Source organism: Oculina patagonica, chromosome 3 (genome assembly GCF_052425735.1).
Source record: "Oculina patagonica isolate OP01 chromosome 3, crgOcupat, whole genome shotgun sequence".
NCBI lineage: Eukaryota > Metazoa > Cnidaria > Anthozoa > Scleractinia > Oculinidae > Oculina > Oculina patagonica.
This window is the reverse complement of record NC_135760.1, coordinates 566,330-577,476: the sequence shown is the minus strand read 5'-3', so window position 1 is coordinate 577,476 and position 11,147 is coordinate 566,330. Positions and strand designations below refer to the sequence as shown.

The 11,147-nt window shown below is 38.6% G+C and overlaps 2 protein-coding genes across 3 annotated transcripts; one reads left to right on the top strand and one right to left on the bottom strand.

Moving 5' to 3' along the window:
- Positions 1-267: 267 nt before the first annotated feature.
- Positions 268-7,306, bottom strand: LOC144645983 (vacuolar protein sorting-associated protein 28 homolog). 2 transcript variants are annotated; one of them, XM_078505498.1, is made up of 10 exons: positions 7,196-7,306; positions 6,952-6,974; positions 6,744-6,781; positions 6,329-6,418; positions 5,955-5,994; positions 4,699-4,764; positions 3,005-3,106; positions 2,493-2,546; positions 1,771-1,862; positions 268-452 (listed from the first exon to the last, which is right to left on the bottom strand). In XM_078505498.1, the coding sequence occupies exons 1-10, from the start codon at positions 7,233-7,235 to the stop codon at positions 332-334; spliced, it is 666 nt and encodes a 221-aa protein (XP_078361624.1). In that variant the 5' UTR covers positions 7,236-7,306; the 3' UTR covers positions 268-331. The 2 variants fall into 2 exon arrangements, with proteins under 2 accessions (XP_078361624.1, XP_078361625.1); XM_078505499.1 differs by lacking the exon at positions 6,952-6,974 and having other exon boundaries at positions 7,196-7,296.
- A 98-nt stretch (positions 7,307-7,404) lies between these two features.
- On the top strand, positions 7,405-11,132 carry LOC144646021 (N-acetyllactosaminide beta-1,6-N-acetylglucosaminyl-transferase-like). Its single transcript, XM_078505539.1, has 2 exons — positions 7,405-7,677; positions 9,577-11,132. Exons 1-2 carry the CDS (start codon positions 7,579-7,581, stop codon positions 10,699-10,701), a joined length of 1,224 nt encoding a protein of 407 aa, XP_078361665.1. The 5' UTR covers positions 7,405-7,578; the 3' UTR covers positions 10,702-11,132.
- The last annotated feature ends 15 nt before the right edge of the window (positions 11,133-11,147 follow it).

Genomic DNA, 11,147 nt, shown 5'->3' with positions numbered 1-11,147 from the left:
TCATTGACAACCCTCTTCATTAAAAGATAAGAAAGGCTTAGTATAGATTTTACAGTATAATCCTAATCTATTAAGATAATAAATTCACAATCTTGTTTCTTCCTTTTACGGCTGAGAAATCGTTTGGTGTTAAAGGCACTTCGAGGCACTGTTCAAGTTCGTAGATACTCGGATTTGATTGTTGGTAAATTTGAATTTGTAAACTCGAACCAAGGTGAAAAGTTAGCTATTTACAGCTGTTATAGTGCAGCTCAAAAATTTAACCACAGTTCCTGCAGTTACCTGTATTAAACTCTCTAATATAAATTCTACAGATTCCCTACTTGAATAACTAAGTATGCTGAAGAGATCTATTAAATGCATTATAAGCTTGCTCCAGATCAAATAACATCTGTCGCACTTGTTCCTCGGTAAGTTCATCACTTGCTTTCATACTGCTCAGGGTTTCATACCTGCGATTCACAGGGTAAGCAAGTCAGTAATCATTAACAGAACTTACCTACTGGCCAAGTGGCTTGGCTTTTTCTTACTAACATCTTGCTTTTAAACTTTTTAAAATGTAAATGTAAAACAATTTCTTTGAAACGTTTTTGCTATTGTAAACATTTGGAATATGGTGTTACTTCAGAATTACCCAAAAGAGTTTATGGGTATCTAGGTACATATATTACTGTAATGAAAAATATTTGAAGAGGTTTATTTATTTTAACAATCTGTAAATACTGTAGAAAAAAAAATTGAAAACCACAGGGGATATTGCATGGGGTATCACTCAGTTTTGACTTTGTTGCGTGATCATGCCAAGAAAAAATATCAATGTATTACAAAGGATAAAAGAAAGCCTTAACCCTCCAAATTTATTTTTTTTCCTTAGTGGCCATTATTTTGGCCACCAACTGCTAAAGTTTGGTCACCAGTGAAAAATTTTAGTCGCTAAATTAAGCTCACGCTTTCACTCCGTCTTCTCAATTTTAGTCGCCAGACTGGAGATTTTGGTTCCAATTTAGTTGCCACTTTTTAAACCTTGCACACAGATGACATGCAGCTATCAAAGGTTACCACATCCCTCCCCTGACAGTTTTATTAGGTTTACCTGGATTAAGACAGCACCCATTTATACTTTAACTTAAGCTGATTGCAATTATGTCCCGAAGTGCTACAAAGTTGCAGGCCTTTGCATACATTATGGTTTACATGATACTTAGTAAATAAACCCCTTCAGGCGGCTGGAATATTGGATGAAAATGCCCGAGGCTGAAAGATTGTCAAAAAATGAACAGTTGGCCGAGAAGCGAAGCTTAGAGGGGAACTGTGAAATTTTAAGGACAATCTTTCAGCCAAGGGCATTATCCTCCAATATACCAGCAAGCCAGAAAGGGGTTTCTTTATTTTATAACCCTCTGATTAATTTCTACAACGCGCTTTATCGCCAGTAAATTTATAGGAAAAACCCTACGTAATAAACCTGGCGTAACGTGGTTGAAACAAATTGGTTTACGTGATTTTTTAACTCTGTGATTTCATTAAAACTTAGAATTGAATAAGGTGACTTAATTCGTTCGTTTTTGCTTGCCTACAAAATCGGGCGACGGATATCAAATCGACGGGGTATATTCGCTGATACCCGTCCTGCGATTTTGTACCACATGATACGTTTTGTCCAATGAGCATGTGCAAAAATTAATGGGTGGGTTATAATAGGCAATAAGTGTTCCACGCTCCCTGCTGTATCTGACCTAAATACATGTAGCAAAGTCACTAAAGCCTCACCATTGGTTGACCTTGACTTTTCCCTCAAAATCTTCAGGAAGTGCACTTAGGTTATTCATAGTATCCATCAGGTCTCTCAGATCTGGATGAATCTGTTTTAGGAAATACAAACTGCTGAGTTACTCTAGTTTCATGTAGGTGATTACACTGACAAAGATTAATATTATTAGCATTGGACCAATTTACAATGAACAAAATGGAAACCAGAATGTAACAAATGTTGAACAAGAGCTAAATTGCTTGTTAATTCAGATCTATGGAAATGAAGCTTGCTGATTTTCAGTGCTAATAACAGTCTGTTTTAATTCAGGAATTGAAAGAACCTGACAAATTGTCAGTAGCAGCGTTGAAATCAGTGACTTTGATAACTGATAAGATCAACATAATAACATAAAAGAAGCCCCACTACCCACCCCACTGCTTATTTCTTTTCAAGACTTATCGGGGGGGGGGGGTTATTACGGAGGAGGAAGGGCTTAATTCCAAACTGTTTCTCATTTAGGGTATGTATAAAAGTTAAATTATTATGTGCTTGTTGAAAAACTTTAAAACCATAAAGTTGCCTTGTTTTCTTGTTCATAAATTGTTGCAATCTTCCATCTAGGAAAGGGGGGGGGGGGCTTATTTAAAGATATTAATTAATTAAGAACTTACTAAGGAGGCCAAAAAGAGCAGGGGGTGGGGGGCTTAGAAAAAGCTTTTATGATAATGATGTTTGTTACCTCATCCATTGCTCTGATTTGTAGTCGTAGTTTATCCATAATTGTTATAAAAAGCTGAAATGAAAGGTACGGTATATATATTTATTTAATGATGTGGCCTATAACGTTGACCAATCACAGCACGTGGTACTATCTGTGAGATGTTATAATGAATCAGATTAGGAATATTTAGGGATTAGTAAAAACTAGCAATGGTATATTGCAATTCCTGCACTTTTATTGGTTAACAGGCAATGGTATATGAGCTCATATACCATTGACCACAAAATTAATATGTTAGCCGATACGTGTCTACAAAAACAGCAGGGAAGTTCAAATATCGCAAATCTCTGGGCTTTTTAAATAAAACAATCATTCCACTCACGCTTGTTGGATATGAGATTGTTGTAGCCAACTCAGTGCTACACTCTTGTTGGCTATCTACCATCTCATATCCAACGCGCACTCATAGAATAATTGTTAAATATACCATGCAGAAAGAACTAAGTGATGATAAAGCAACATTCACTCACTGAGACTGTGTCTGCAATAGCTTTACTAGTGTTCCCTTTGTCATCCTTAATGGTGATTGGTCTGCCTTCCTTTATTCTCTCTAATGCTGCAGGACAGTCCAGCTAAAGAAACACTTATCATAAGACAGTGTACTATAACTTTTTTTTATTACCACACTTTTTAAAATCATGTGAACGCTTGCATTTTCTGCTGCTGTCAATCATTTTAGCACGCCCCTCAGGAAAGTTCACTTCAACAGGTTCAAAAGGTCAAGTCTCTGGGTTGTGATTGGTAGATTCAATCCATTTTTTTTTCTAGGTTTGTTAATAGACCATTTTACAGTTGTCTGCTCAGTGACCTGGCGATTGACTGAAAGTGAGGCTGAAGGTGACCTTGTTTTGATACAGACCTCACTGTTTTTGTTGTGTAAATCACGTTGTTTTGATGCTAACTAGGTTACATTTACATAATAAAGCAAAGAGGTTTGTATCAATGCAAGGTCACCTCCAGCCTCGCTACAATTCAAAGGCCTGACCAGTCACTTGGTAGACAACTGTAAAATGGACTATTGTCATTGTAATTATGATTAACAGCAGCATAGATGCAACTGTCAGTTGGATTTTGAACTTCAGATTTCACAAGAGCATGAAAAGCACAGTAACACTACTTATTATACGGCTGGCTCTTTGAGCAGGCAAGATAAGGTAAATACTAGTTTTAAAGAATAATCGCTGCGTGGCACTTCTAATTGTGAAGATTGAGAATAAAAGTAGATTGAAAGTGCCAAAAAGTTCATTATAAACCAAACGTTTCAGGCTTAGCCCTTCATCAGTGGTAAATTGGTCGTAAAGATGTGATCGTAAAGATGTAAGATGAGATAAACCCTGCATTGTGATTGGTTACCAGAGCAGGAAAAATGGGCCTATCTTGCCTGCTTGGGATTGCCTGTGATTTCCCACAAAATTTGTTCTTGTTGTTGCCTTTGTTGCCATATAATCAGGCTTTTAGCCAGGTGTGGGAGTCCAGGAGTCCTATACAGAGGTTTTTTTTAGCAAATTTGGAAACCTTTAGATACCTTTGCACTCATAACTGCAGAAAAACACTTTGCATGCTCCTCAGGCCCTCCTATAGGGATCGACAAACTCATGCCTTATAAAAATGTTGGACTCCCACTTTTTAAATCCTGGCTAAAAGCCTGCATATAATAAATCCTTTCTTGACCAAGCTTGCCAAGTCAAGACGGCAGGATATTGGCCTCGCTCTTTTCTGGCGTTTATGGACCTTGACTGATGGATGGATCTCGGTCCATACACATGCAAAGATAGAACTTGGCCAATATCCCACTATCCTGACCTCATACTTGGTCAATTATCCAGGCATATTTCAGTAACCAGTAAGTGTGCCATGTATTGTTATTGAAATTAATGAAATTAACTGAACCATTCTTTTCTCTATATTTACAAAGCATGCAAGGGAGTGAAACCTCAGCACATGGCTTTCACTTACAAATATATTCTGTCTAGTAAAGAGTTGTTATGTACATAATAATTATGTAATATGTAATAATTAAATATTGTTTTATAAAGTATAATTATTATGCTTTATAAAACAATATTTTCAAGCAAATAAATATTAAGGCACATATTAACAGTGCACATCCATATTTAAATAAAGTAGACCTCTTTGAATTTAATGTAACTCATTATTCTCTCACCCTGAATTTTTTCATAAAAGCTTCTACTGTTGGATACTCAGCTGATTGCACAAGCTTGAAGGCTGCCTAAAATAGCAAATGATATGAAAAAGTTAATTTTTTAAATGTATTCTTTTTTAATTAATTATATGCCACATGAATGATTGGTCTTCAGAGTAAGCCACTTACTATAATAATTGTTACATAACAATAATAAATAAATATTAAAAGCTTTACTCTGTTAAACCAGCATTATGATAAGCATCCACTGATTGTGTCGGCAGAAAATCTCTAGGATTTTGAGCACTTTCTCATTAACACAGAGGAGGCCTTCGTGTTTAAATACTACTATGTTTTCATACTGCAGATGTTGGTACAATCTCCATTAAATAAATTATCAACTATGTTTAATGAGGTTGCATGTTACAACATATGTTACAACATTCTTGCAACTGACAAACCTGTGGCCCTCAAATACCCAATCAAATTGGAATTAAAAAGTGTCCGTTTTTGTGAAGGGAGAAAAACTGGAGAACCCAGCGAAAAAACCTTGGAGCAGGGACGCGAACCAGCGACAAACTCAAATGCTGTATCTGGAAATCAAACCCTGGCACATTGGTGGGAAGCGAGGGCTCTCACCACTGTGCTATCGAAGCTCCCCTATTCTCTTGACAGCCTTTTACTGTTGTTAGTTGGATGGATATCTCTTAGACTGAAATAATTGACACAAGGCTAATTATCTACTACTGCACATGTGACACTTAGGGCTTTGGCCATAAGTCAAGCACATGTGACACATACAGATAAAGCAGGATTAGACATCTCTTTAAATGGCGTATACCAGGGTTCGTACACTTTTTCAGGTTAAAAATTCAAGGATTTTTCAAGGACTTTCCAGGACCCTTCTTGGAAATTTCAAGGACTTTTTTTCATGAAATTTACCCCAAATCAATGGTTGATGTGCTTGCTGAAGAACTAAAAAAAACACTTATTTTGGTGGTCTTCTCATTGCCTTGAAGCCTTTTGACGTTCAAAAAATCAAGGACTTTCAAGGACCGAAAACCAATTTCAAGGACTTTCAAGGCCTTGAATTTTTATTTTGAGATTCAAGGACTTTCAAGGCGTGTGCGAACCCTGCTGTACAAATAGCCACTAGGCTAGTATAAGCAGTGAAGGTTTACTCACCCACATTAGTGAGACATGTATTTAGTGATTAAAGTAAGATAATGCTTTAAAAGTAATGCTTATGCTAGCAATATGAATGGTGCTCATCTTACCTTGTATTGAACAAGCAACTTTGAACAGGCAGCAGTGTACCTAAAATGAGGAAAGTAAGAGTATAGACTAAGTTCACATAGATACCTACAATATAGGCTAAAGTCTGTTCCAATGTAATAATATAGAGCTCAAGCACAGATGTTTTTGAGTCACGGAAAGCGTATGCCAGTCACCTCGCCACCAACCAACTCAACACCAAGGGAAGTCACCTCACCACGCTTAAAGAACGAGAAATATTCAGGGTCTCACTCCCTTGGTAGTTGGATTTGACTTCTCTCGGTGGCGAGATGACCGGATACCCCGGAAGGCAACCCTGAACGCAACTGTTATTGTAATCCCAGCGGGTACCAAGTCTGAAGTGAAATCTACTTACTCTCTTGGTGTCACAACATCTCTGATGTAAGCTTTCTCTAGACACTGAAGAGTGTTGATAATGGAAAACAGATCTGCCATGTTGTCATATCTGTAAGAAATTTGTTTGAAAATGATTTGTATAAAAAAAAGCCAAACTATGTTATATGCATAGTCATCCAGCTAGTATTCCATACAGTCAACTCTCGCCTTGCGGACACCTCGCTATTACAGACACCCCATTATTACCGTCAGGAGTTGAAGTTGCAGTGAATAAGAATTACTGAAAATAACTCCGTTACTACGGAATTCTTGTATAACATACACCAAATGGTGGTCTTGAAGGTGTCCCTTATAGAGAGAGTTGACTGTACTTGGAATACTGCATAATGATCTTTAAGTCAGTGGTAAAAATAGATATATTACAGTTCACTTACGTTTCTCTTTCTCTTGCATTCTTAAAGAGCTTCACCTCCTAATTAAGTTAGAAGAACAGCTTTCAGTATGCAACTTAAACGATACAGTGAAAGCTAAAATTTTTAACAGGATTTAATACTCGCAGCTGTTTATACTCGCGCAGACAACATAAATATGTCTCTTTTGCGGAAAAATGCTAATAAAAACAAATCGACAGTAGATTCCTACCTCAAACAACTCTGGCCTCATTGCTATATGAAACATAAAAATTAACAATAATTATTCAATTAAGCAAGCTAAATAAACATTTTTTTTAAGTCTTTTTATAATACTTAAGATAAAGCCTTTAGTTGCTGTTCAAATTCAAAATGGAGTCTTGCAAATGTACGTTACTTTCCTAAAGATTTCCAACTTCTTACCACTAAAATTCATGCTTTTCTCAAAATTACACTTGTACAACACGCATACAAACCTTGCTGAGATGGCTGATTTCCAGAAATACCTGCAAACATATTTAAAATTGAAATATTGTGCTTTGACAACCTAAATTGAGCTGTGAATCATTTGCTTGTTTTAGTCTTACATGACGTAATTTTTGCGTCTCGCTTCGTAGCCTGGCCGTTGCGCGTTGTTCGCGTTTCACGCTCTCGTTACGTGCTTCAGACCTTTCTAACTTGTTTACCCTTCCTAACAAAATACCACCACTAACCTCAACCAGCCTACTTTAAGCCCTTTGGGCGTTGGAACACTTGGCTTAACACCACTGTGGGGAAAATGCAAATAACTGCCTCAAAAAGTAGCTCATCGGAGTGTAAAGCACAATTAAAATCCCGGGAGTAAATCCAACAAAACAGGATGAGAAGAAGCAAAATCAAAAGGATTGTGATCTGGGTTTTCCTTGTTGTGGTGGCAACTTATGCTTTCAGCTTGTTGATGTGCCAGTATAACAAAAAGGTAGGGCAAATGCTTCATGCTTTATGGAACAATATATGAGACAGGGAGTCAAAGGGGAGTTTAAGACTCTACTATACTAAGTCCTCCCCTTCTCTAAAGATCGGCACACACTATTAGGGGACTAGCCACAGGGACTTGTCGCAGGGACTTGCTTCAGGGACCAGCTCAGTCCGCTTGTGTGTACTCATATTTTGCATATTTTGCGCCCTTTTCAAAACGGAAAAAAGGAAGCGGAAAGTGATGCACAAATGGTCGAAACAGGATGGAGTGTTTCCATACCCCGAGTCCATAACCAGTTTTACAGTGAAAACCCACCTTTGTGAGATAAAAACCACAAAGGGCATGGGAAAAAATAAAATCACGAAAACGCTGAAGTGTTTGTTGGTGAAGCTCAAAAAGAGCAGAGGTCCTCACACAGAGGAGGCTATGAAAAAACAATGGCACGATTCGGTAGAGTGTGTACCCTACATGCCACCAGTCCCTGGGACTTGTCCTTCACCAGTACACACTAAGGGATAAGTCCTTGTGACTATTCCCTGCGACTAGTCCCCTAGTGTGTGCCTAGCTTAATGAGCCCCCTCTCCCCCCGGGGGATACCCAAAACAGTTTTGTAAGGGGAGGCTCTGCCCCAAGCTCTGACCCCTTACCCTTTTATATACCATTTTGCCAGAAATTGTACCACTTTCGTATACCTTTTGATAAAAAAGGGTACCCCTTTGATATACCTGAAAGTCATGGTATAGACTTAAAACATGAACTTTTCTTGTCATTTTCAAGTAGCGCTTAATAAATTGAAATAATACAGCCATAAATTGCATCTGTTCGAAATATTTTAATTAAAGGCCCTTTCAAAAAACCTCCTCCTTTAAAAGGCCTTGAATAGAAATAAGTTTCAATGGGGTAATCAGAGCTTTTATTGTAATTTGGGTTCTTTGTAAGGTCTTTTAATGGGCTTTATACTGGTAAGTTTTAATTCATTTATTTATACAAAGGTTGTAATGCAAGCTACCATGTATAAAGCTGGATGAAAAGCGTCAGTGAATTATTGTGTTTTCCAGAAAATATCCATACCCTTCACATGGGAGGTCATTGGAAATTACAAGAGGGTTGTGGGTTGAAGGGAACTATGAAGTTAAATTGGAATTACCCAAGAGGTGGAGAGGGTGGGGGGGGGGATCAAACCAGAAACCCTTCTGTGGGGGAGGTTTGGATATTTTCTGGAAAAACACATAATTACTCATCCAAGTGATGCTTTTATTCAAAGCACCTAGTAAGTTATTTCACAAGTCATACTTGGCCTTTTTGATTACAGCCGTGATATGTTACAGATGGTCATGATGGCATTACCTGGCATTACCTAACTTCTGGAATACATTGCAAGCCTAGGATTCTTCTCTGCTAGCTGCTCTTATCCAGATTTATCCAGATCCTATGGCACTAGACCAATTATCTGCCTTTGATACTAGTCAAGCTATCTGCACGCATTGCAAGCCTATGATATTAGTCTAGATGTGTCTAGATGTACCTGTTGGCAGTCTTGCTGTATCTGCACACATTGCAAGCCTATGGTATTAGTCTAGATGTACCTGTTGGCAGTCTTGCTGTATCTGCACACATTGCAAGCCTATGGTATTAGTCTAGATGTACCTGTTGGCAGTCTTGCTGTATCTGCACACATTGCAAGCCTATGATATTAGTCTAGATGTACCTGTTGGCAGTCTTGCTGTATCTGCACACATTGCAAGCCTATGGTATTAGTCTAGATGTACCTGTTGGCAGTCTTTATCTGCACGCATTGCAACCTATAATGCACGTTTATTCAGCCTCAACAACACCATCCTTCCTAAACTCTGCCCTAAAACTCTTTCCTATTAACACTAATGTATGTTGTGCCTCTAGGATCCTACAACGTGGTCAGAATGCCAGGAGATCATTAATGAAAGTTTTCTCTCATCAATCCTACAAGACTGGATATGTAGCACTGAAAAACCGAAGGACGAGGAAGTGTTTTCAAAATACACTGGAATGGGTTGTGACGTAGTGAGAAAGAAACATTTTCCTCACCCTACCCCCTCACAAGAAGAAAAGAACTTCCCCATTGCTTATGCAATGGTTTTATTTAAATCCGCTGACTTGGCAGAGAAAGTTTTACAATCTATTTACATGCCTCACAACATCTATTGTATCCACGTGGATGTTAAATCACCAGATACTTTTCGCAATGCAATACGGGCCATGACTAGTTGCTTAGATAACGTTTTCTTCACCAGTAAACCAGTCGATCTTATATGGGCCCACGTAAGTACGCTTTACGCACAGCGGAACTGTTTAAGTGAGCTAATCGAGAGTCCCATTCAGTGGAAATACTTCATGCACATTTCCGGTCAGGAATTACCCCTGTATACAAACGCTGAAATCGTTCGCGCGCTGACGATGCTGAACGGTTTCAACAACATTGAGAGCTTTACTATTCCTGAAAACAATTTGGGTCGAATGCTTTATTCTCATGAGGTAAAAAAAGTAAAAGGCCTAGAATTTCATCTAAACTACATAATGATAAGGACTGATGTGACTAAACCGCCGCCACCGTGGGAAATTAACCTCCAAAAAGGCTCCAACTTTATCGCCATTACACGAGAAGCAGCGAATTACATTCTACACGACCAAGTGGCAATCGATTTTTTAGACTGGCTCAATGACACTGCTAAGCCTGACGAGGCGTTCTATTCATCCCTCCAGCAACATCCGGGATTCCCAGGCGGTATCCATGGTGATCAGCCCGAGTGGATTCTGCGCGCCGTGAGTTGGCAGAGAGAGAACACGTGTTATGGCAGGTGGATCAGGGGTGTATGTTGGGTCACAACACGTGATCTGTCCTGGATTCTGGGTTCAAGTATGCGATGGAAACTCTTCGTTACTAAGATCCCGTTTGAGTATAGAGATGATCTGCTCAGATGTTTGTCCATAGCGAGAAGGACAAGGAAATATGGCCAGGATGTATTCAATGCTTCTGTGGTGTTATAAGTGTACTATAAGCTAAAGTCGTACACAGGCCACAAGCAAAAACGCACCCAGGACTCGGAGCAGCGCCGCTCGATCCGCAGTTCATCACGCTACCTGAACATTAGCACACCGTGCCTCCCACAATTTACTATAAGGACCTCGCTATACAAGGAAACAGTGTTGCAGAAACAGTTAGCTAAGATAGTTAAGATGTATATTTATCACTGGACAGATATATCCAGTATAAATAAAGTATTTATTGAATGTTTGTTTTCCGTGTTCGCGCTATTTTGCTCAAAAATGTTTTTTTTTAATTGTAAAGGCCTGGCAAAACGAGAAAACATGTTTCCAGAAACATAAGTAGCGTTGTTCGAGTTTATGTGACCTGCAAGTCATTCTTAGATTACATAGACTGCGAGTAGTTTCTTTCTTTTGCTAAAAGCTGCGGGCTTAACCCGGCGAGTTTT